General features: G+C 45.6%; 1 protein-coding gene across 1 annotated transcript in view; it reads left to right on the top strand.

Annotated features, from left to right (window-relative positions):
* mRpL39 (mitochondrial ribosomal protein L39) overlaps window positions 1–8,719 on the top strand; it is a 36,945-nt gene extending 28,226 nt beyond the window's left edge. Inside the window, exons 7-10 of the mRNA XM_075878140.1 lie at window positions 1,719–1,866; window positions 2,605–2,676; window positions 2,784–2,831; window positions 8,485–8,719. Coding sequence (XP_075734255.1) covers window positions 1,719–1,866; window positions 2,605–2,676; window positions 2,784–2,831; window positions 8,485–8,667 — 451 coding nt within the window. The 3' untranslated portion in view covers window positions 8,668–8,719. The remainder of the gene's footprint in view (window positions 1–1,718; window positions 1,867–2,604; window positions 2,677–2,783; window positions 2,832–8,484) is intronic.
* Window positions 8,720–26,684: the final 17,965 nt, after the last annotated feature.

Below are 26,684 nucleotides of genomic sequence, written 5' to 3'. Positions count from 1 at the left end.
GAATTACACTAGAGTGCTTTAGCTATGTAGAAATAGTATATGCATCGTTTCTTAAGAAGGAAATAGTGACAAGTAGTTTGATTGAGACAGTGAGAAAATGACTAAACCAGTATACCTTATCTTTATGGAATGAAATTTTATATAATTTTTGTCATCACTCTCGGGCATCAAGTAGGCTTGTGCGAATATTCAAACGCTTTGAATATTCGAATACATAGTACAGTATTCGAATTCACTTCGAATTGAAAAATTTGAAAACGAAGGGATAGATGTAAATTAATCTGCATATGAACTTTGTAAAGGTTGTTTCGTTGCAGTGGAGGTGTGCTAAGTGGTAAAAGCACCTATTCGGCTATTAAGTCACATGTAATTTGCTGTAAAAATGGTTCCACTGCTGTGAGGGGGTGCTAAGCTATGAAAACATTAATCTAGGGGAAATCTGCAATGCTGTGAAGCCCTACTTTAAGGTTAAATGAACATATTATTTTCACATTGATTCACCATGCCCATTTCATCAGTTTTAAATCTTGTTATACCAGCTTATATACACTGAGTATCTTAAATTTTACTACGTAACATATTTTGCTGGTTATCACTTGCATTCTACTGAAAGTTCAATCTTGCTACTATTCAAGGTTGTTTCCACTTTCTTTAAGCCAAAAAGAATGGCATTTGCCCAGGCCTTATTTCAATATTTAACATATATTTGCAGGTTAGTTGGGTGATCACAAGTAAGCTCATTTTTCTTTATGAAATGTGACATATATTGGATTCAAAATTATTCTAATCAAATCACTGTTTGCTTCAAATTTGATTTGAACCTAAAATTCACTATGCACACAAGCCCACTATGGAGAACGAAATACATTGTTTGTGTTATGGTCAGTAACACATTTGATGTCCTATTTTTTTTTTTATCAAACAGCTCCTTAATCATGTCTAGTCTGTTGTGGCCCACACTTCAAAAACCACATTGCTAGTCTGTCCGGTCCCACGTGTTATTGGGCTGTGGAATGGCTAGAACGTGTGATGCGACTTGTTATCATATATCGAAAAAGTAAAGTAGCTTATAGTTTGAATGTGGGCATTCATAATCAGACTGATTGTGGCATATTGTTGTTACGCTGTTAAGAATCGCCACCATGTTTGGTCACCATCTTATCGTGGCAGTGGGGACGATTAGGTTATTGAGAATACAGCTTTGGTGTCACTTCGAATTACACTGCCTGATGAATTTTCTAATATAATAAAAAATTAATGAGGCATGCTTTAGAGTTGAATAACTGCTGTAATAATGTATTATGAACTACTGCTGTCATGATAAAATATTCCTGGGGCTGGTAGAAAATTATCGACATTGACAGGAAATGACTGGCTAGATGCATTTACTTCACTCTAAGCAGAGACAGATGCTAGTTAAAAATTGACAGGAGATCACTGGCTATATGCATTCGCTTTACCCTAAGCAGAGACAAATACTAGTTCATTTTGCACCATTACTACTGCCACCATTTTGCTCAGGCATCTGTGAGATGATTAGGTAAGACTTCACCTGGGAATAAATTATCTAAAGTACTCTGTATTTGTGTCCACTTGTCTCTGAAGAAGCCTTTACTGAGAGAATATGTCTTTCACGTAAGGGCAGCATGTGTTAAGATTTCTTAACAGCCTGCTGGCACTGCCAAATAGAAGTGAAACGCCCTTTTTTTATGTAACAGGTATAAGGCTGAGCAAATTCCTAGAATCGCAGCAGCATCACCAACCGGTAACACAGTCACATTGTACCGTTTGCTGGACCATGTGGACATCAGTTCCGGACCCATGATTGGGTCTCTTGATCACATGAGCCGTTTCAAAATTGTTGCGGTAAGTGATGGTAGAGAGGCTTTTCAGTTTTGCATCTGGTGTAGCAAGTTCCTAATATTACTAGTGCATACCTGCCAACTCTCCAACTCTTCGGATTTACCAGAGACTCCTGATTTCTGACCAGTCTTCCTGTTTGTATGTTCACGGCTATATATCTCTGCATAAACTGATTCAACCCAGTATTGGGGGAGGGGGGGAAACAAGCAAAAAAAAAAAAAAAAAAAACGAGCTGCTGTAAAGCAAGATCCGGTGATTATGCCCAGTTTGTCATGGGCATGGTAACAGTTGAGAAGCTGAAATGCTTTTATAGTAACAGTTTTTAATCAGGCCGCTGGCCTGCTTCTAATGTACAAGATCGGAGGGATTGTATGCAGGACATTTGTGTTGTCTACAGGCAATATCAGGCAATATCACAGGCATCGCTCGAAGCAATTTTTCTGCCCCCCCCCCCCCCCCCCCCCCCGCCTCTGTGGTCTCCTGATTTCAGAAATCTCTTGGTTGGCTGGTATGCTGATGACATCTGTTTAAATTTATAAAAAGATATCAATGTAATGTTAGCAGTTTTGCTTTATATTATTGAATCCTCTCTGCAAATGTTTCACACAGCAAAAATCTACTGCTAGTGAACTTATAGGCATTCACTTGAAATTTGCTTGAAACTGCATTGCTGAAAAAGTACCGTACTACAATGCTGAAAAAAATTGCAAACCAATGAGTGAATTTTTTCCCCTTTTTTAGGTTTATCCCATGGACACTTCTATAGGGCTCCTTTATCGATTTCAGGGCTTGGCCATACCGAGCTCATTTTCTGTAAGATCCCTTTGTTGTTTTTTGCAAATGTTATTATAGAACCCTCATTTATTTGTTGGTACTCATTTTTTTACAATCAGTGTATTTGTACCTTTGCTTGATTACAGATCAGTGAATTTGCATATAATGTCTGCTGTGAACGTGCACAAAGAATGGTAAGTCTTATGTGAGTAACAACAAATATGTAAGTAGCGATTTTCTTTAGACCATGCAGATTTCTGTTAAACAATTCTAAGTGTGGCATATGCAGTATTTTTGTACAAGAATAGTAATCTGAGCCTGAGCGCTTTTGTACTAAGCTGAGAAGTCTATTTTCAGTCTAAATCAGTCTTTAAAGCCCTTGCAAACCCTGAAATTCTAATATAGCATTTTCAAGGCCTTGAAAACCATTCAATTTTCAGGAGGTTGTTGATACTGATAGATATGTGGGGTTTAACATACCAAAACCAACGTATGATTATGAGAGACGCCGTAGTGGAGGGCTCCGAAAATTTTGACCACCTCAGGTTTTTTCACATGCGCCCGAATCTGAGCACACGGGCCTACAGCATTTTCGCTTCCGTTGAAAATGGAGTTGCTGCATTTCTGGAGGTTCTTGAATGTCCTCAAATTTCGTTAAAGGGGCCGTGCAACACTTTTTGAGCATGGTCAGAAAATGCTGCTGATCGGTAATAGAGGCTCCCGACTACACGCAAGCCAAATATTATAGCGTAGCAGGCGGCCTGGATTTCACAAGAAATTATCCAAGTCAGCTAAAAATTGCATTCTCTTCTCTCGACAAATCACGCAATAAGCTTAAAAATCACTCGTAGTAAGCCCATCTATCAGCCATTAGCTGATTTGAACATGGCGCACTCGGTCGTTACAGAGATCACCGCGGAAGGCCGTCACTTGTACACGCGCGTGCGTGCGATCACACTGAAAAAGCCACATATTAGAAGGAAAAAAAAAAAAGAAAAAAATGCTCAAGGTCACAAGGCGCGCGTGACATTTTTGTTTGTTCCTCCCATCTCTGCCTGCTTAGCTTCCAGTGCTTTCGTTGAGACGAGAAAAGAGAGAATGGGATTGCAGCGTGTGACAAATCATTGTGATTCCGCTCGTACTGGATGAATTTTTAAAATTTATGCGGCATTGAATTTCTGAGGCAATACGCTTTTCCAGTGAATTAATTGTATGGTTACTCAAAAAAGTGTTGTAGGGCCCCTTTAATACATTTTTGTCCAGTCAGCTTTTAGAACGTGATTTTTGAACAGGCCTGTCTGAATATTCTTCAGCGTATTACAGCAGTTGAAAATGCTTCGATGTGAATGAAAAATTTCAAAGTACTATTTGGAACAGACTTCTGCCACATGTACTGGGCCCAGAAAGGTGGTCAGCATAAGGCTTCTACGCTGCAAATCTTGCTTTCCAGGGGAACTTCACACTGCTGCGAAGCCACGCCTCAAGGTTAACTGCCCATACTATCATTTGCGCCCCAATCATCATCATTTTTAGAAGTGTCTTAGACAGGCTAAATATGGCCAATTTTAAAGCTTCCTGTTTTTGCTGCATATAATTTGCACCCTACTACTACTCAATTTTTGCTCCCATTTAAGTTTACATTGAACTGAAAAAGCGAGATTTGCATGTACTCCCTCGCCTCCCCCCCCCCCCCACACGCATATATATATCTACTCGGTGTCCCAGCTGACTTGTTCCAAGATTTAATAAAAAACACAAAAATTAAGTGCTCCAAGAAGGTTTGTATTTAAAGGGGCACAAAAGTAAAATAACAATTTGCGTCAGAGTGAAGGCTCAATGCAGGACAACATCTAAAACTACAATATTATGAACAGCAGTGCCTACTTACTGAGAAATTAAGGTAAATGCACAAGAACACATGCACCGCAGTAGGACGCTCTCAAATTGATACTGATGACGTCAGATGAACTGCCTACAATTAATCACTAGTAATCTATCTAGCTGCACTAGACTTGTGCAAATATTCGAATGCTTCGAGTATTCAAACGAATAGTAGGGTATTGGAATTCGTTTCGAATTTAAATTATTGAAAATTTCGAAGTATTCACAAGGAACGAATAAATGCATAATAATCCAAATGTACCGCCTGTAAAGGTGGTTTTACTGCATGGTTTTACTGCAGTGAATAAGTGCTGAACCATGAAAGCACCTATGCAGGAGAAATCCGCTCTGCCGCGAAGCTCCCCTTCGAAATTAAAGGGGCCATGTAACACTTTTTGAGCATTGTGAGAAAACGCTGCCGATCGGTAGTCGAGGATACTGAGGATATGCAAGCCAAATATTATAGTGTAGCCCGCAGCCTGGAATTCACAATAAATGATCAAAATCAGCTAAAAATTGCTCTCTTCTCTCGGCAAATTATTCCACAAGCTCGGAAAGCATGCGTGACATATTTTCTTACCCCGTGCCATCCCTCCCTGCTTAGATTCCAGTGCTTTTGTCGGGACAAGAAGAGAGAATGCACTTGCAGCATCCGACAAATCTTTGCAACTCCATGCGTGCTGGACGAACTCTAAAAATTTTTGCGGCGATGAATTCATGAGACAATGAACTTCTTTAGTGAATCCATTTCATGGCTACATAAAAGGTGTCGCACAGCCCCTCTAAATGAAAATATTACCCTCATATCAATTCATTTTATTAAGCTTAAAAGGTTGTTATGATGGCTTATATGCTGTAGGTATAGCAAATTTTTAAATGATACGTATTTTAAGGGTTGTGACTAGCATCCTGCTGAAAATTATATCCTTTTACTACTCAAAGTTGTTTCGAGTTTTTTTGAATGTAAAAAAAAAAACGAAAAAGACATGGCATTTGCATATCGGCCCTATTTCAGTTCTTAAAAATTTTAATATTGTGCAGGTTGGTTGGTCATGATAAATATGCCTATTTTTTTTACATATGTCATATATACTATTCGAAACTATTCAACCAAAATAGCTATTCGCTTCGAACTTTGAATTCACTATTCGCACAAGCCTAAGCTGCACGAAATAAAGAACCTCCTGTGCATCAAGAGAGGCAATAAAATGCTGCTTGTTCGTTTCTGTTTGATTCTTGGAAAAACAAATCCGGACATCGCTATGGGGAGTGGCGCGAGTGGTTCAAAAATTCAATTTTCGCGTGTTTGAATTGCACAGGTTGTGCCATATAGCGGGGCGCAGTTGAACCCAAACCCGTCTGCCATCTCAGAGCCAATGGCAGGGAATTGATCAATCACCTTTGTTGCTGTTCTGGCTCCCACTGTTTTCGTTCTCTCTACTAGTGTCGGCGACACCGCGGTAAAGGCGGGAAACGTGCACGGCAATAGTGACGCGAGTCGGTCTGCTTCTTGAGGTGGGTAAATTTAAGAATGCTAATCAGATTCGGGCTACGAAAACATGAATTTATTTCAAAATAAGCCCTTTTTGGCACAAACGTAACACTACAATGTTTCTGGACCTCTGTTTCAACAATCAACGTCGACTTAATAGTTGCCTTTAGTGTCCCTTTAAGGTAGTTCTGTGTACATACAACCTGCATTCTTTTATGGCTTAGCTAATTCATTAACATTAATTAGCAAGATTTTTGTTTTTAATGAGTAAAATATTTAATGAGTAAAATGAGTAAAGTACCAAATAACTCCATAATCAAGCATTTAATGTGTGCTGAAATCTTTCTGGTTGTTTTTTGTGAGAAGATACAAGCACGTGACACACGCCAAATATGAAATAAATGTTCACTCGCACATCGCTACTCTAGCGCTTCCAAAGGTTCCTTGATTGACAGATGGCTGCATTTGTTCATCACTGCATTCTCCAGGGCTTAGTGTGTTAGGATGGACAGGTCATGGTGTGTTTCGTTCAGCATCCATTAAATAGCATGAAGCACTATGCAAGGAACTAACGAAGCAGTGTATAAATCAAAAAGTGCTTGGAAGTGCTGTAGTAGCAGCGCGTGTCTATTGTGATGCAAAACCGGTGTAAAGAAAACCTGTATGCTTCATTTTTGTCACATATAAAGCAAGAGACCCTCCATCAAAACTTTTGGCTGATATTAATATTTTAAAACTAGCAAGTAACAAAAGAAGCTCTAAAAGTAAAGCTAGCTCCTGTACTTGCTTTAAACTGACTCTCAAGAAAATGGATCTGCTGCCATTTTCCATAATCCTCTGAGGGTCGATTCCTTTTTTTACGGTATGTGTTCCAAAAATGATTATTTTCTTTTGATTGCTAAAATAAATTTTTTGTAAAAATTTCTTTAAAAAAAATTGTCTAAAATTTGTATGGTGACCGTAAAGTGGCCAAAAAATAATTTGTGTTGTTACATACACATGGTTTATTCATTAACAAAAAGATAAGCTCTAAAGAAACAGCTGCACAACTGATAAAAAATTAGTCATTGAAATACATGTGCATAGTTCACAGACGTACAAAAGTAAATGCACAAAGTAACGTTAAATAAAACACGGGGAAGAAAAGTCACTTATCCAGTCAGTATCATCGTGCCGCTCACGCGTTTGAGATGTCGCTCACTCATCTACATCTGAGTCTTAACTCATGTAACTCCCGCATAAAAGGCTTAAATTTACTGAGTCTGATACTGATACGGTCGTCAAGCAGCGATTTGTCGGAATCGCCGCTAGACTCGTTGTGGCAAAGAAACAGGCACGCCACTTCCATAGCGAAAGCAAACTGCGCATTTGAACACACTAAAAAAACTGTAATTATGAGCACGTCCAGAAATTAAAAACAAGGCCGAAGCCTATCATAATCTTTTGTCTTATTGCCAACAAGACGGAAGTGGTTTTTGCGAGTCCCCAAAATAGGAAATGCAACCACAGCCGCATCGTTTGCGTCAGTGAGCGGCTGCGTGAAAACGGGTCTCATCTCGTACTGGGGAGCGATAAATGAGGAAGTAAGAAATCTGTCATCTTTTTAAAGATTCTAAACTGGAAAGCTATTAATTTTGCGGGCGCAACAAGCGAGAACCAGTCAAAGAATGAAACGAAAATTAGCCAGTGCACCTCTGTAGTAAAGCATTGAAAAAAGGGGGGGGGGAAGTGGGGAGGGACATTGTTGCAATTAAGAAATTCCACGCAATCATGCAGTTTGGCAGCACATGCCAAGCAAAAGAAAAAGGAGTGCATTTTAAAAAATACAGGCAGTGACATACATGTGCCTCTTAGAACAGTTTGACGCTGTAAGCAGATGACATACATGTACAGTGTGCTTTTTTATGAAAGGGAACACGTGAGGGCATAGCCTGAGCTCTGCAACGGATGTGATGGCTGCCCGCAGTACTATTTACTAACAGCTAAAGAAAGCGCATCCACTCTTGGTGTCATCTGTTAACAAACAAAAGAACAAATCATGGGGCCATCAGACAAATGATTGTAGGTTACGCTGGTGCTGTGGTCTTGCAACAGGCCGAAGGCGTCGAAAGTGAACGCACTTACTTTAGCTGTAGGTAGATGGTGGTGTAGGCAGCGGCAGCAGAGCGCGGGTCATGAGCTCGTGTGTTTCCTTTCATAAAAAAGGACTGTGTACGTATTTGACCCTCAAAGATTTAAGACATTGTCATGAAACAAACTTATTTTGCAAGTAGTAAAAGGTTTATGAATTCATTTTTCAATGCAGGGTCGTAGATTTGAATGCAAATAACCATGCACGTCGTCACTGGAAGCTGGAAGTCTAGTTCTGCTAGCATGGAATACATTCTCTCACACTGGGACTGTAATAGAAAAAGATAGTCAGTGAGTTGCTTTGTCTGCACAAACACAACTTCTCTTTTGTTTTTTTTTTGCAGAATTATACAGGCCTTCCAAAGACTGAGTCTGAAGCTGATGAGGAACCCAGTGAAGACAATGTGCACTTTGAAGATGTGAGCGCTGAAGATGAACATGTTGAAAGCAAGATCACAAGTGACAATGTTGCAGCTGCCCCCAAAGACTCAGCACCTGCAGCACCTAACCGCGCCTCTTCTAGCTGAGAAGTTAGGAACAACTGTAGCTATGTTATGATAAAAGAATAACACTTCTGAATGTGGTGTATCTGTGGTCAGTGCCCTGTGGACATGGAATAGAGTATTGGGCTCTAGCATCTATGTTTCGAGAACATGTGGTGCTCTCATAGCCATGATGGTTGAGGCACCATTTTCATTAGTGGGCGCAAAAGCTTGAAAAGCCACAAAAGCTATATTGTGATCATCATCATCATTTTTGTCCACTGCAGGACTAAGGCCACTCACAATCATCTCCAATCATCTCCGCAGTGGAGGGCTCCAGAAATTTCGACCACCTGGGGTTTTTTAACGTGCACCCGAATGTGAGCACACGGGCCTACAGCATTTTCGCCTCCATCGAAAATGCAGCCGCCGCCGCCGGGATTGGATCCTGTTACCTACGGGTCAATACTCTATGCTAGGCAGGCCCATTGTGAAGAGAATGGTCTTCAACAGCCGCCCAGTCGGTCTGATAGGCTTTGACTGCTATTTAGACTAGGTGTTTGCTAGCTATATCTTCCTTCCGTGTTGTAAATGTATTTAACCGATTGTAACGCGAGAGTCCACTTTCGGTAGCCAAAATATGAAAAAAAAAACGCGCTTAATTTGAGTATTTTTTATAACAAGACAGGGCGTGCCAACACAAGAAGTAAGTCAGGACACCACAAACGGCTATACGTACTAGCAACTGAAGATGCGCACAAAGAAAAAAAAAACGAAGGCACGACAACTTATATGCACATGCTTATCAATCTGGCATGCGTGGGGGTCTACGTGAATGATAACTGTTAAGGCATTTGATTTCATCTTTAGGCAAGTGAATGGACGCATGCGCTACTACTAGTATCGATATGCCATGCCACAATAATCGTACTCATTTCTTCATTTCTATGCTGGTACGAAACTGCTTGATTGATATGTGAGGTTTAACGTCCCAAAACCACCATATGACTATGAGAGACGCCGTAGTGGAGGGCTCCGGAAATATCGACCACCTGGGGTTCTTTAACGTGCACCCAAATCTGAGCACACGGGCCTACAACATTTCCGCCTCCATCGGAAATGCAGCCGCCGCAGCCTGGATTTGATCCCGCGACCTGTGGGTCAGCAGCCGAGTACCTTAGCCACTAGACCACCGCGGCGGGGCGAAACTGCTTGCACGTCCTGTTGTTTTAGAATAAATACTTACAAGCTATCTGAGCTCTCTGTTATTTTAAGCTTTATTTCTAGTACTCTGGACAGTGGCGTAGCCAACGGTTGGCACACCTGGTCCGTGCCCTTCTCTCCTCCCAGTTTTTCTTCTTTTTCCCATGACATACAGCGCACAAAATGACGCTTGATCACATCTGCCTGCCCAACCTCCACTACAGAACATGGTGGTGTCACCCTCCCCCAGAAAAAAAGTTTCTGCCAACGCCTTTGACTCTGAGCCATTTTCCATGTTTTTTCCTACTTATCTGAACAATCCTTCTTATTTAGCTTCTTTGATTGCTATTTGTTCCGGGCAAAGACTTTTTAATGGTTTTCTAAGAATAGAGTTAGCCTGGCTGAAGTTCAGCTTTTGTGCGACTTTCTGCAACCATCGACAGGACATGCCAGGAGAGTTACCGTGCTGTCCGCGCGGGATCTTGACGTCAGTGAGATTTTATCAGAAATGTTTCAAGGTACGTTGCTTCACTCCACGTGACCATCGCCGCCAAAAGTAGCTGCGCGCCGACTGGATGAGGTCAGCTGACGCAATTCACTTGAAGGGTGAAACTTCGAGAACCTCAACGATGTAAGAGGAATGTTTTTTCTTCTGCTGTTTCACCGCAGGATAACTTGCAATTCCTCGGAGATGCTGTTTTAGATTATATTGTTTTAAGCAGAACGTCAAACCAATAGACGTGTTAAGTTTGCCGCTTAATATTACTAGACTAGTTCCCGAAGAACAGCGTTCGCACTGCATATCAGAGTGCGTTGCTATAGTATCAAGGAATCTATTCCTTTCATGCAGAAGCGAATCGATGCTCTGTCTGTAAACGCCTCAAATTTGCATGGAACGATTCCAAGGCACTCAATATTACATTTCGAAATGCAAAATGAAGGAATGTGCTGGTTTCTATGAGCTCGAGTAATTAATGTTCATTAGCACAAAATAAATATCTAATTGATCTGCTATAATTCACCTTCAACCCTTGCATAAAAAGAATAAAGTGTTAGGCCCGAAATGCACGCACAGTTCGTTTTTGTGTTCTATTCATTACAAAAAAAAAAAAAAACTGGTTACTGTGGTTCCGGAACGCGCCACGCTGAACGATCGTCAAACACTGTAGTGCCTCCAGCAAAGTAATCATGTGCAGCAATATTGTTATGAAAGACGGGCGACGCCAACACGGACCCGAACGCGCCACTGCTCCGATCTCCGCCGACACGGTCACCAGCCGTGTGGTAGCGTAGGTTTTTCAGCTCGCGACTGCTTCTGCACATAGCTGAGAGACAAGCGGACGAGACGACGGTGAGTTAAGCAATGTTTATGTACAGCATAGATGCAGAGGCGTTACGAATTCGGCACTGAGGCTGACAGCTTAGGGACTCGAAGAGCCGAGCTCTCTTCTCTGACACATAGGTCTACTGCTGGCGACGCGCCGCAGGGCTGTTTTTAAGGCACCGAGTGCATCCTTTGAGTAACCAAATGTACAACCAGAAGCGCCGCTGGCCGTGAGGTCAGAATCCTTCAATGGAGCTCGCTGCTGGGCCGCGTCATTCTCATCAAATCCGGAGCCGCTGCGCGTGGTTGCAGCCAAGGGACGAGTGACGTCGCCACGCATTGCGTAAGACTCGCCAGACTCGAAGGCGCCGATTGCTGCGACGGGCTCATGGGCTGAGGGGGCTCGCTGTGCGTTGCGCGACAGACCGGCGCCGCCGCGTGATGACGCTGTTGAGTTGTTCGCGTCAGGCGGGCTCGCGTGCTGGCCTTGACACGGATTGCCTTTTTCAGAGGCATGGACGTTCGGTGTGGACTAGCAGGCGTAACAATATGCAGCGCAATGAAGTTCCGTGACATCTGGTTGTCCACTCCGGAAACCTGCATGAATGGGCACATTGAGTTGTAAGCAACAAGAAAAAAAAAAAAAAAACCGGCTGGCGCGTGACTTTTTCAGAGGTATGGACGTTCGGTGAGAACTAGCAGGCGTAACAGCACCCCCACCACGAGACAATGCGCCTGAAAACGAGCTGCTTCCACGTGGCTCGGATGACAGGCGCGCTTGTTCGCCAGGTCCCTCCAGGTTCGCCTCCAGGGCCATGGGGAGAATGCAGCTCCAGACTCCGTTCCGTGAACACATCCCATTCTGGAGGACGGATCCCAGCTCCACTGGCTTGTCACCCCAACTTGCCGGCCAGCTTCGCTCGTCTCTTCTGACGATTTTTTTGGTCTCAGCACTTGTCGACGGTTCTGCAACTTGTCAAGAACGGTTCGGCAACAGACAACACACGACACAAGCAAGTGCCCTCGGTCACCAGACAGAACACCAGACAAAGTATAGTACAACATATACCTAGCTACGTGTCTATCGGAATTTCGTTCCCCCTACATCAAGAGGCACATGTGGGACACAAGACTCTTAAAATGAGAACTCAAATTTTTACACGCACAACAACGTAACGAAATAGAATACAACATAAAGTTGACCCCTTGAGATCACTGTGGACGAGAGCGTTCAGCTAAGGCCGTGATGAGGACAAAATTTTGCCCCGAATCGCCAACGAGAAACCGAAAGGTGGAGAAGGTACTAACTAAACGCTCGGCTCAATGCGTTTGCATTAGCGTTTAGCTTTCCTTTTTTGAAGCGAACGTCAAAGTTGTGCTGTTGGAGTATCATGCTCCACCTCAGTAACCAGCCGCATTTAGGCGACATATTATTTAACCAGGTTAGAGGACAGTGGTCCGTTTCGACCACACACGTCGAACCGGAGACATAACAGGCTAGCTTTTTAACGGCCCACACGTGGCAAGCGCATTCCTTTTCAGAGATACTGTATGCCTGTTCCCTGCTGCTGAGTTTTCGACTTAAATACAAAACTGGCCTTTCGTTACCAGCACTGTCTTCCTGACACAATATAGCTCTCATTCCGCGATCACTCGCGTCGCATTGAATCACAAATCTTTTAGAGAAATCGGGCGCCATGAGAACAGGGTTTTCGCTTAGGTCCTGTTTCAGCTGGCAAAACGAATTCTCCTTTTTTGAGTCCCATACTACTTTAACCGCCTCGGACTTTCGAAGGGTGTCAGTTAGATGGCTGGCTATGCTAGGGTAGTTTTGCACGTAATGCTGATAGTATCCAGCTAGGCCCAAGAATGCCCTTATCTCAGATTTTGTGATTGGTCGTGGATAGTTCACGACCGCGGCTGCCTTAATTTCTAAAGATCTACGCCGGCCACGCCCCACAACGTGTCCCAGGTAAGGCACCTCGCTGCACCTTAGGTGTCATTTAGCAGGTTTCACGGAAGACCAGCTTCTTTCAACCTGACCAGCACGACTCCTAAATGCTCGACGTGTTCTTGCAGCTGTTTGAAAAGATGGCGACATCGTCAAGATACGCAGAGCAAACTCAGAGAGGCCGTTAGGAACGCGGTCCATTAAGCGTGAAAAACAAAGGGGCGCATTTTGCAATCCAAAACTCAGCTTAAGTGGACGATACGTCCCAAATGGAGAAACGAATGCGGCATAGCGGCTAGCACGCTCCGTAAGGGGGACTTGCCAATACCCTCGCACGAGGTCTAACGTGGAAATATAGCTGGGCTGTGACACAGTTTTTACTCTCTTTTCTAGGTTTGGTATCGGGTAAGTTTGGTCTCGAGTTATGGCGTTAAGACGCCGATAATCGATGCATTGCCTCGGATCTTTTCCTGGCACTTGAACCAATATTAGAGGGGATGTATAGTCACTCTCGCCTGGTACTATTACTCCCAACTCCAGCATTTTATCAATCTCATCTTTCATGATCTGCTTTTGCGCAGGGGAACAACGATACGGCTTGCTACGGATTGGCTCCTCACAAGTTAGCTCGATATCGTGTTCAATCACCGTCGTGTTTCCGGGATGGTCCGAAAACGCGTCTTCATACTCGGAAACAGTCCTTCTAAGGTCCTCCTCTGGACTTCACTTAACTCAGGCTCTATAGGTTCAACTGCTCCAAGATTACCTCCGATCCCCTTTCGATTACATAACTATATAGAGAACTCAAAATTTCTGCTCCCTTTTCCTCTGAAGCATTCAACAGCAGATTTACGATCACTTGGCGTTGAACGTATGGTTTCATCAAGTCACTGTGGTACGTTTTGTTCGGCCGCCTTCCTAATTTCACTTCATAATTGGTACCAGAAAGCTTCGATAATACTTTGGCGGGCCCTTCCCAATGAACCTCAAGCTTGTTCTTTTTGGACGGCCGCCGCAGCATTACCTGACTACCTACTTCAAAAGCGCGCTTCTTCACCGATTTGTCGTTGTTCTCCTTCGACAACACTTGTGCAGCCTTCATGTGGCTTCCCACAAGATCTTTCGTCTTTCCAAGCCTCTGAAGGAGGTCTAGAACATACGCAACTACATTAGGGTCCTCACCGAATCCCTCCCAGGACTCGCGTAGCATTCACAATGGTGTTCTCAAACCCTTGCCATACACAAGCTCTGCAGGGCTAAAACCAGTGCTCTCATGAGGAGCTGATTTCAAAGCGAACATAGCGGGAGGAATACACGCGTCCCAATCGCATTTGTGCTCGTAGCAAAGAGCTCTCAGTATACGTTTCAGAACGGAATGCATACGCTCTACCGGATTAGATTGCGGGTGGTGGATCGAGCTGTGCACTACTTTTATTCCACATTTATCCAAAAAGCTAGAGGTAAGGTAGCTGGTGAAGACACTACCATTGTCGCATTGGACTTCAGAAGAAAATCCGACGCGTGCGAATATAGATAGCAGTGCATCCATGACACGAGTAGAATTGAGCTCCTTAAGGGGTATCGCTTCGGAAATTTTGTGGCTACACAGAGGGCCGTCAAGATGTACCGACAACCTTGCCTTGACTCTGGCAATGGCCCGACGATATCAATTACTAGGCGCTGAAAAGGTTTTGTGATAATTGGCACAAGCTTCATGGGTGCCTTCCACTTGTCCGTGGATTTCCCCGCTCTCTGACAAGTGTCGCATGAGCGTACAAAGTCTTCGATATCCTTCCAGCATTTCGGCCAATAAAACTCAACGGAAACTCTAGCCTTGGTATTTTTTATGCCAAGATGCCCTGCCAACGCGTTTTTATGCGACAGTTCCAATAGTTGGCGACGATACTTTTGTGGCACCAAGAGTTGCTCATACTGGCGACCTTGCGCATTTGTGTAGCTCCTTTACAGGAGCCCTGCTTTCTCAAAAAAGGAAACATTCTTTTTCTTTTTTCCCAAGTTTACGCTTTCCATTAGCGCTTTATTCGAGAGGTCCTCACGCTGCTCTCCAATGAGCGTTTCTCGATCAACCCTCGACAGCTCACTCCAACTTTCCACTACAGGCGAGAGCGTTGCACCCCTCTCGCTCTGACTCAATGGCGCATGTCGTCTCCTCCACCTATGGAGACCTCGACAGTCGCTTCGGCGACGGGCCGCTCGAGTGACTGATCAAATGACTCACACGGAGGATTTCCGGTCTGAGGTTGCGTCAACTCGCTGCCAAGGTCACACAGACCAGAAGCTTTCTCACTTGGTGCATCGCCAGATTAAACAAGATCAAGTTCCTGCGAAAGCTTCCGCGCCAGCGATCGCGTGAGGGCCATGTATGCTAAGTTGGAGAAGAATGATTTACCCTGCTCTTTGAGAAGCTGTTCTGAGTTATTAGAAAATAGATAAGGAAAACGATCGGGAAACGCGGCAGACACAGCCGCTTCGGTGCGAAGCTTATCGAACGGGCCTTGAATGACAACCGTAGTGATTGGTAAGCAAGCACTCTGCTCCTCGGCGACTTGTCTGATCCGCGCGCATTCTCCTGTAAAGTCACCCGGAGACACCAACGAAGGATGGACAACGTCCATGGTTGCTGCTGAGTCTCGAAGTGCTCGACACGTTTTCCCATTTACACTAATTTCTTGGAGATACGGCTCCGACAACCGCATGTTCTTTTCTGATTTTCAGATTGTTGCGAAAGCAAACTGTTACTTACAGTTTATCGCGATGTGCCCTTGCTTTTTGCAGTTGTAGCAGGTTAGTGGCTTCCGTGATTCAAACGCCTGTGCGGTATCAGTGCGTTATTTAGGAACCGCACTCGATTTCCTCGCTTCCGTTTGCCCTTCTTGTACAGTGTCCTTCGTAAGAGACGGTCCTTCTAGAAATTACGGTGCGGAGCGGGTTTCCGGTGATCAGGTTTCTTTGAAAAGCCCTCTTTACTTTCATCCGTTTCAACGCGCACTACACTGCTATGCAACTTTCGGTGAGTATAATACTCCTCAGCTAACTCTGCTGCCTTGTTTAGCTGTACTTCACCAAGTTTGTACTGCAGCCAAGGCTTGACATCCTCCTCGATGCAGCGGTAGAATTGCTCCAATGCAATGCATTCCACCACTTTATCGCAATCGTCATAAACACTTTCGCCCTTGAGCCATTCAATTAAATCGGCTTTCAGACGAAACGCGAAGTCAACGTGTGACTCATTCCCCTTTTAACAAACCGGAACCTTTGCCAGAAATCCTCGGGTGACAACTTATAACGTCTCAAGAGCACTTCCTTAACCAAGTCATAGCTCTCAAACACTTCCCTCGACAAGCACGTTATCGCGTCGGACACTTCGCCGGGAAGAAGAGCTAATAGGTTCCGTGTCCAAAGAGACCGCTCCAAAGCATTTCGCTCACAGACGTGTTCAAACTTGACGGGATACTTCGCCATAACCTGGCCTACTACGAACGGTGGCAGTTGGTCCCGAATTCTATAACCGCTGACCTGAACTGTCGGAGAAGCTACGCTAGGCGCCTGCGAACACTGTAGGATTGCCAATTTTATTCGTTTCAACTCGAGGCGCTCCTGTCTCTCGGCCTCCTCACGCTCGCGACGTTCGCGCCTTTCAGCTTCTTCACGTTCGCGAACTTCTACTTCTCGCCTTTCAGACTCCTCGCGGCGTGCTTTGATATCCGCCCAGGCCTCATCGACTTCCTCAGCCGACACTCCTTCATCCTTCATGATCTCAAGGATCGCTTGCTTTCGTTTCGCACTGCCCAAAGTAATGCCGAGTTCCTCACAAATTTCGATGAGTTCCTTCACTTTAAGGTTCTACATCGTTCACACTAGCCTCTTGCTGTTTGGCCCTGTTAAGAATAGTATTTGCCGTACCCACTATGAGTCTACTAGCAAGACGCGCAAGCAATTTTTAACATTGCCGTGTTTACACCCTCCGCATTAACTTTGGTTTCAAAGTACTCTGATTTGGCTTGAAACGATCAAAGCTCACCCACCATGTGCTTCACACAGACCTTCTCTAAACTACTATAACCTGAGCTAGAGTAGTCTGCTGAACTGAGGGGAAAACATCAGGCACTCTCCGCATCGACGTCGCTGACGCCGGCCGATCCCGCAGCTGCCAACCACAGTTACGAAAAACGAGCGACGCCAACAGGGACCCGAAGGCGCCACTGCTCCGATCTCCGCCGACACGGTCACCAGCCGTTTGGTAGCGTAGGTTTCTCAGCTCGCGACTGCTTCTGCGCCGAGCTAGTAGACGAGCGGACGAGACAACGGTGAGTTAAGCAAGGTTTATGTACAGCATAGATACACAGGCATTACACATTTGGCACTGAGGCCGACAGCTTAGAGACTCGAAGAGCCAAGCTCTCTTCTTGGACACATAGGTCTACTGCTGGCGACGCGCCGCAGGGCTGTTTTTAAGGCACCGAGTGGATCCTTTGAGTAACCAAATGTACAACCAGAAGCGCCGCTGGCCGTGAGGTCAGAATCCTTCAATGGGGCTCGCTGCTGGGCCGCGTCATTCTCATCAAATCCGGAGCCGCTGCGCGTGGTTGCAGCCAAGAGACGAGTGACGTCGCCACGCATTGCGTAAGACTCGCCAGACTCGAAGGCGCCGATTGCTGCGACGGGCTCGTGGGCTGAGGCAGCTCCAAGTGCGTTGCGCGACATACCGGCGCCGCCGCGTGATGACGCCGTTGAGTTGTTCGCGTCAGGTGGGCTCACGTGCTGGCCTTGACACGGATTGCCTTTTTCAGAGGCATGGACGTTCGGTGTGGACTAGCAGGCGTAACAATATGCAGCGCAATGAAGTTCCGTGACATCTGGTAGTGCACTCCGGAAACCTGCATGAATGTTCACACTGAGTTGTAAGCAATAAGAAAAAAAAACCGGCTGTCGCGTGACTTGTCTCCGAGTTCGATGTGTACATTTGAACACACCGCCGCTATTTGCTTCTCAACTGTCCTGACCATATCCGGGCTTTGGTGACCATATCCAGGCTATTGGGCGTGGAAAATCTTAGGCCAGTAATTTCAGATAACTAAGGGAATTTCGTAATTATGCCGGACAGTATGTTCCCACAAAAAAAGTTAACAGCCACCACACACACACACACACACAAAATTTTAGGATGGTAGCATTTAAAACATTTGGGGCAACTTGCTGTCGACCTTTTGTTAAAATGTAAGTTAAACCTTGAGAGAATAGCTTGTAATGTAAACAAGGCAAAATCACTTACTTTAGAATTGTTCTTTTTTCAGCAAAAACACATGAGAACGAGATTCCTTTTCGAGCACTTGTTTCACAAAAAAGGCACCTCAAGTCGCTGTATCTAACTATTTGTGGAACTGCCTCTTTGAGTTTTTGAGACCCTTTTCGTATGCTTAATTTCCAGGCGCTAGTTCAGTTCCCTTCCTAAGACAACCCTGCCGGCTGTAACGTTTTTAAATTGATTTGGAAGATCTTTTCGCTTTTTGCCTCGTGAGAACTTGTTGAGATGACTGACTGTATATTAACGAACAATCGCACGAGACGCTTTTCACCGATAAATTAGGCGTTGTGAAGGGGGCTTTTTTTAGAAATTCTTTCTACATATTTAAAGTCGACGCTGGTAAATTGTAAGGAGGGCATTTATGGTATAAATCAGAATGATAAGTTCTAAGGCGGCTCCGTTTCTTAATGATTTATACCTTAGCAAGAAAGACAGACTTTTGGAAGGCGCCTTAGGCAATTTTATTAAGGTATTTTGTTATGAGGACGATTACTTGATTTTCATTGCGATAGCAATTATAAGGACACTCTCAGCTGGATTTCGCCACCAGCGTCTGCGTCGATGTCATGCACCGTATAGGTATACGTACCTTTATATATATATACGAAAACGCAAGAAAGAAAGAAATCTAGAAAAAATTACTTCGGCGCGCGGAATCGAACGTGGCACCTCCGCGTCGTTAATGCGAGAGGTTAACCACTGAGCCACCGACAGGTACCTACTTCAACATTCAAAGGGCAAGCTATTTATATCTACCACTTGCCGCTGTTGGTGGGCATCTCGGGGGAGAAGGACTATTGTGTTTTCAGCATTATCAGCGAGATGGCGCAATGAGCACGTGGCGGCTCGAGTTACTGTATATGCTACCTTTAGGTAGCAGGGTAGCGCCACTGTTTTCCGAGCGCCACTAGCTCCGCCTACAGGAGTTCAGCGCCCCTATTCGCCAAGCGCCATCACGTGGTCATAGGTGGTTCATTTGCACTGCGGAGAAGCCAACGCTACGCAGATTCCGGGCAAATCAAGTGGGGTTGACAACGGCTGTTGTCATTCTCACCGTGCTTCTTCGTTAATGTTGCCATGCTGCCTGTTGGTCATGAGAAATGCAGCAGCAAATGCATTCTGTGTTGAATTCTACTACGTAGAGCTCTTGCGATTCGATGCGGGTGCAGCGGGTGTTGCTCTAAAATCATTAGTGTTCCAACGGAAGGAATAAGCGCTTGATCATTGTCGTCGGCAGGATTTTTACTTGGGGGTGAAAACCATTGTTGCATTGCAGCTCAGGGAGAGTGAGAGCACTGGTCTAACTTGGTGAAGGCAAGTGCTGTTGTGGCTTGAGGAGGCTTTCCACTTCTCTGGCGACGCCCATGCGCTCGGCTTTTTTTTTAACCTGTCCACGGCACTGCAAACCTTGCTCTGTTTGTATTAACCACAGATGCAGTTGTGAATACGTTATACATGCAGAGTTGGGCAGCGTGTGTCAGCGGCATACGTCCGAATTTGTCTCGTAGTTAAAACGATAAAAATAAAGAAAGAATTTCAACTGGAACTATTTGAATCAGCAAGGTAATGCTGCGAGTGCATGAATAGAATGCAGCTTTGAAACCTTCAGCAAAAAGAATGTTGGACAGGACAGGGTTGTTGAACGACGATTCACATGAATTGTCGTGAGCCGCGATTGTAATACGAGCGTAATATGAGACGCACGCTTAACGCGGGCGTCGTACGGCCACTCTCGATCACTATCCAGCTCTATTCAGTTGAAGACTACACAGCTTTAACTGGTTAACTTACACAGTTAACGAATCAGCCCAACGCGATAAAAATATTCCATCCCTGGCTTGATAGCGATCAAGACTAAAAAATTATTTTATACAGGTTGTCACGGGTCCCGTTAATTAGAGAGGCGATCGCCGGGCCAATTCCAAGGACCGAAATATCGGCCCCACGAACTGTACCACGAAAGCGTGGACAATTTAGAAGTGGTCCTATTTGGCGCGCCAGCAGACACCAGCTGTGGCCCAAAGAATGAGTCAGAGCCGAGAGTTGATGAACAAACAAAATTATATTCCCAATTACGGCAGATCAAATCAATACACAAGTATGCACACTAGGCAATAGTTGAATACAAGATGTCACCAATCAAACAACGTACTACACAGTACAATCAGCTACACTCGAAACAACGGACACAGACAACAATACGCACTACAATGCAGTCGCATGCATCGAACAACCAAGACACTTGAAGGCTAAAGTGTTCGAAAAGTTATTCAGTCCAAAGACCTTGGAACAAAAGTTTGAATGATACTCTTCCGAGAATCACTCACTCGAAGTCCAGCGCTGTTGTCGTTCCGCTGCCCCCGAAGTTTCCCTTCCAGGAAACCTCGCGTCTTCAGTTGGCCGCTCTCCAAGCACCAAAATTCTTCGCCGGTAACACGTTGGCTTCCCCCGTGCAGCTGTTGCCACGCGTCTTTGCTCGCTGGTGGTAGACACACACTCTTGCCTGTAGCTCGAGTCTTCACCCCTCAGGTGGAAATCCTCTTCTTCTTCTCCTTTGTCACGGAAGACAAAAGGCTTCGCCCACAAGGCGGAACACCCTACGCACTCTGGCGTGAAATTCCTTCTCCTGCTTTGTCACTGAGGACAAAACTTTCGCCGACGACACGGCGGAACACCCTACGCACTCTGGCGCATACTTTCTTTTTCTCCTGCTTTGTCACTAAGGACAAAACCTCCACCGACAGACGCGGCGGAATAACCCCACGCACACTGGCGCTAACTTCCTTCTTCTCCTGATCTCCCATCTCTGCTGCTCGGTTAAATACCTTCCGCGCGAGATTCCAGAAAATTCTCATCATTTTGTCGGCGCGATGCGCAGCGAAGGCTGGGAGAAAGCGCGAGACGGTTCGACGGCCGTCCGCTACAGGCGACGCAACCCGTCATCACCACGCCCCTTTCCATCGAGAGCTTTCCAGGGTTTGCTCGGCCGCCGATGTGAGGAGGTTCGTTGGCGTACCTACGTTTCCGATAGGGGAGGGACGGCGCGCCCGAGGAGCCTTTGGATGTTTATTTCATTCTTTATCGTTGACTTCGAGGCGTCTCTCCAGCGCGCTGTCGCGAGAATGTGGCGGCGCGCCTTTTTGAGCGCTCGTTTTGTGACACTGCCCCCAACTTTAAGAATATTATCTCATAATATTTAAAACCACACAAACGAGTGCGAACAGTCCCCACACTCTCAAAGACTGTAACATAGTCCGTCGCTCATGACACGTCACATTCACAATAAATCAATCAATACAATTGTACATTGCAATTCAATCTCACAACATATAGAATATAGCCACAGCTACATGAGTACAACACTCCATCACATATTCTAAACAATACAAATATACAAAGTTCTGTCTTTACAACAATTGTACAATACTATGCATCACATCACCGTAACAAAATTTTTGGCTCACTCGACATACAGTTGTGACACAGGATAACAACAACATTAACACAACATATGGCACTCAGCCCTGCCAAACACAATCCGATTCCACCTCAGCACCTATCCTGCGTACTTCAAGCGGCGCTTGCGCCCTTTCTTGCGGTGCTCACTCGATCTCTTCTTGTTTTTCCTCGTTGTTTTCGGGTGAGCCCTTTTGAACGATGGTATCTGAGGCGGCGTCTCAGCCATCGTTGTCACTTCCGACACTGTTAACGGGTGATAACGTTCAACCGATCCTGTTCGGTTATCCACCCGCTTGTTCATGTCACGACATTGGGCCTGGCTGGCCGACTCTGTCACCTTTACATTGTCGGTCGGTTGAGGTCGTGCCGACGTAAGTCCAGCTGTCCAGCACGTGAACTCATTCAACACGATCAGCTCCTCATTCACTGTCTCTTGCACCGCGGCTTCACCTTGGGCTCGAGTGAGATCCGTCACGGGATGCTCCTTCACTGTATCTCGCGGTCGCTGGGTTGGCGAGGGCTCTATCTTAGGGTCTTCTCCCAAACGTTCTGGATCATTCGGCCCTCGCGCCCCGTCGATGTTTCCGATGACGAGGTCGTACAGGGGGGTCGTCATGCATAGAGCAGTAACCTTCCCGCTGAAATACGGGGTTTCAACCTCAATTTCTGCTTCGGGAAGCATCCGAGCCGTACTGTCAATTAGGCAAACTGGTTTTGTTTTGCCTGTTAACTCACTTTCCCATACCAAATTTCTCCGCACGATAACCGTGGAGCTACCGGTGTCTCTTAACACCATAATCTTCTTGCCCGCAACTTTTCCAGGCAGCGTTTGCATTCCCTTCGTAACACTGATTGGCTGTTTTGTCATTACAGCACCCACAATAGGAAGTTTCTCCCCATTTTTCAACTCTACGAATCCATCGGTAACGTTGTCATCAATGGTTTTTGGTGCCACTTGCACACAGGAAACCTGGTGAGCTTGACTCACTCCGTTACGACATGCGTCTGCTTTGTGCCCAGTCTGACCACACTTGAAACATTTTACGACCATAGGGCTCGTAAAGATCGTTCGACAGCTGTTCGCGCGATGACCCACTCGGTTACACAGATAACATAGTGGAACACTCTCTGGTGCACGCTTCTTTTGTTCGGGTGCCAAATTTTTCGAATCTTCGGGACACTTCTTTATGACTTTGGCCAAATTTGTGCCATCTTGCGTTTCCAAGAATTGGTCGGCCAATTAAAGCATGCCTTCAAGTCACTCAGCCTTCCTCTCTTTCAAGTACAGCGACAGGTTTGGGAGGCAACTAGTAAGAAATTGTTCTCTAATTAGGAGCTCTTTAAGCTCATCGTACTCCTGTGCTGTCCCTAAAAGTTCAATCCATCTGTCAAAATAATGGCAAAGTCGGGCGGCATACTGCGTAGCCGTCTCACCATCAGCTGGCTTTCCTGTCCGAAATCTGTCCCGGAAACCTTCCACAGTAAATCTAAATCGCTTCAGTAAAGCAGCTTTCACCTTTGCATAGTTGGCTGCATCGGTCGGCGTCAGCCTACCGTACACACTGAGCGCTTCGCCACTCAAGCAAGTACTCAAAGCAGTTGCCCATTGATGTTCCGGCCAATTCTGGCTCCTCGCGATCGTCTCAAATCTGTGAAGGTACGCGTCAAGGTCGTCCTTCCTTTCATCAAACGCCACGAGCAGCTTGCTTGGGTTCAAGCGGAAGCCATGTTCCTCCAGTGCACTGCTTTAAACTCTAGCTTGGACCGGAGTTTCACTTCGCTGTTGCAAACGGAGCCGCTCGAGTTCCATCTGGTGCTGCCGCTGCCATTCCCTTTCAGCCATCTCCGCTTCTCTTTCTTGATTAAGCTGTCGCTCCTTTGCCTCTCTTTCTTCTTTCGCCCTTTCAGCTGCCTGCTTTTCTCTCTGCAACCTCAACTTCAATTGTTGCTCTCTTTCTTCCTTGGCCCTCTCTGCTGCCAAACTCTCTCTTTCCACCGCCTCTTTCTCCTTCTGGCTTACCCACTTCCGTAGTTCGGCGCCAGAAAGACCCATCTTCTCACCATGAGCTACTAACTTTTCGAGATCCATTGCGTCTTGCAAATGAAGTCTTGCCGCGTGCAAAAAGTATCTGCCTAAATCAGTCTATCGGAGCACTCCCCTGCACTCGTTAACGAGAACACTGAGCAACACACAAAATCGTCGTTCCGATAGCAGTATCAACAACTCGAGGCTCTTTCTCACTACTTTGGACACACTGTGCACCAAAAAGGTCCTGTTGAGGACGCCCGATTAATTGTCACGGGTTCCGTTAATTAGGGAGGCGATCGCCGGGCTAATTCCAAGGACCGAAATATCGGCCCCCCGAAATTCACCACGAAAGCGTGGACAATTTAGAAGTGGTCCTATTTGGCGCGCCAGCAGACACCAACTGTGGCCCAAAGAACAAGTCAGAGCCGAGAGTTGATGAACAAACAAAATTATATTCCCAATTACGGCAGATCAAATCGATACACAAGTATGCACACTCGACAATAGTTGAATAAATTATGTCACCAATCAAACAACGTACTACACAGTACAATCAGCCACACTCGAAACAACGGACACAGACAACAATACGCACCACAATGCAGTCGCATGCATCGAACAACCAAGACACTTGAAGACTAAAGAGTTCGAAAACTTATTCAGTCCAAAGACCTTGGAACAAAAGTTTAATGATACTCTTCCGAGAATCACTCACTCGAAGTCCAGCGCTGTTGTCGTTCCGCTGCCCCCGAAGTTTCCCTTCCAGGAAACCTCGCGTCTTCAGTTGGCCGCTCTCCAAGCACCAAAATTCTTCGCCGGTAACACGTCGGCTTCCCCCGTGCAGCTGTTGCCACGTGTCTTTGCTCGCTAGTGGTAGACACACACTCTTGCCTGTAGCTCGAGTCTTCACCCCTCAGGTGGAAATCCTCTTCTTCTCCTCCTTTGTCACGGAAGACAAAAGGCTTCGCCCACAAGGCGGAACACCCTACGCACTCTGGCGTGAAATTCCTTCTCCTGCTTTGTCACTGAGGACAAAACCTTCGCCGACGACACGGCGGAACACCCTACGCACTCTGGCGCATACTATCTTTTTCTCCTGCTTTGTCACTAAGGACAAAACCTTCACCGACAGACGCGGCGGAATAACCCCACGCACACTGGCGCTAACTTCCTTCTTCTCCTGATCTCCCATCTCTGCTGCTCGGTTAAATACCTTTCGCGCGAGATTCCAGAAAATTCTCATCATTTTGTCGGCGCGATGCGCAGCGAAGGCTGGGGGAAAGCGCGAGACGGTTCGACGGCCGTCCGCGACAGGCGACGCAACCCGTCATCACCACGCCCCTTTCCATCGAGAACTTTCCAGGGCTTGCTTGGCCGCCGATGTGAGGAGGTTCGTCGGCGAACCTACGCTTCCGAGAGGGGATGGACGGCGCGCCCAGGGAGCCTTTGGATGTTTATTTTCTTCTTTATCGTTGACCTCGAGGCGTCTCTCCAGCGCGCTGTCGCGAGAATTGGGCGGCGCGCCTTTTTGAGCGCTCGTTTTGTGACATATGTAAATAGGAAAAACAGTGCAAAAGAAGCCGAAGCTAATGTGTGGCCTACTAAAGCTATACCGATGTACCACTGGTTAAATGAGCTGACGCAGGTATTTCATTATTACTTACCAAAATGGTAAACATAAAATCAAGGCTTCCAGGCGTGACCAGAGCAACTGAGTTTTTCTCGTACTTTCATAAAAAATGAAAAAAAAAACAAAAAATTTGGTTTCAAATCTGCATGTTACACCGGAAATGACGTCGAAAGACGATAGTCTTGCGTCTGGATAGACTGAACAAAACGTTTATTTCATATTTTGCGCAAGAAAATCGGTGAATGATATTCTGGAGGCGCTGCCTTAGAGTGCCTCGAGCGTGTAGCGGAGGCGAACGAGCGCATCGAGGTACGTTTGACACAAGCACCATCTGGCAGTTATCTTCGAAAACGAGAGTGCAGCCCGCGGAGAAAGATGCGCGTCAGTCTCGGAGGTGATAAGGTGTAGAACGCAAAGCGACGGGCAGGTGCCACTACCGTGACGTCATAGCAAAGCGTTGGAAACACCTTTCTGAGCATCGCATTGCACTGTCAGTGCAGTGCGATAAACGCTAATTTCTTTGAGTTACTTGTGTTTGCCTCTTCTAGTATAAAGGCAGACATACAAAACATCAAAGCGTTGTTGTGGCACCTCAGATATGTGCAATAATTGCATTTTAATCCACCATCGCACAGCTATGAACGCTAAACCTTGAGCAATATTGGTGTGCGCTGTGGATGGGGTTGGCCGTTTAGTGCCGTTTGAGGTATCGTTAGGGCGGACAAACAGACAAATGTACTGACAGACAGACAGACAGACAGGCCAAAATTTTTTCATTGAAGGTCCCCAAGAAAGACTATCGTCTTTAATCATCCGATCCTCGAATCCTGTAGTCCGATACCTCGAATGAGTACACGCTCCTCTTAAAATCTTTTAACTTGTGTAATGTCATAAATGAGCCAACGCGTATCACTGACACGTCATTTACTCTTATTTATCACGCCCTCTGCAATGTTGGCGATGATGTGCATGCTGGTGTGCTTCCTGTTCCGATTGCCGATCACTTGCCTATTTTTGTAACCCTTATAAATGAGCCTCTCAATACGAAACCTTCTAGGGGAGAATTAACTACAAAGATTGACTATAAGTTTCTACAAGACAAAATAAGTCAAGTCGATTACTGCGCTATGTATGACGAGG

Source organism: Rhipicephalus microplus, chromosome X (genome assembly GCF_043290135.1).
Source record: "Rhipicephalus microplus isolate Deutch F79 chromosome X, USDA_Rmic, whole genome shotgun sequence".
Classification (NCBI taxonomy): Eukaryota; Metazoa; Arthropoda; class Arachnida; order Ixodida; family Ixodidae; genus Rhipicephalus; species Rhipicephalus microplus.
The sequence above is the reverse complement of the archived record's forward strand: the minus strand, read 5'-3'. Positions and strand labels throughout refer to the sequence as shown.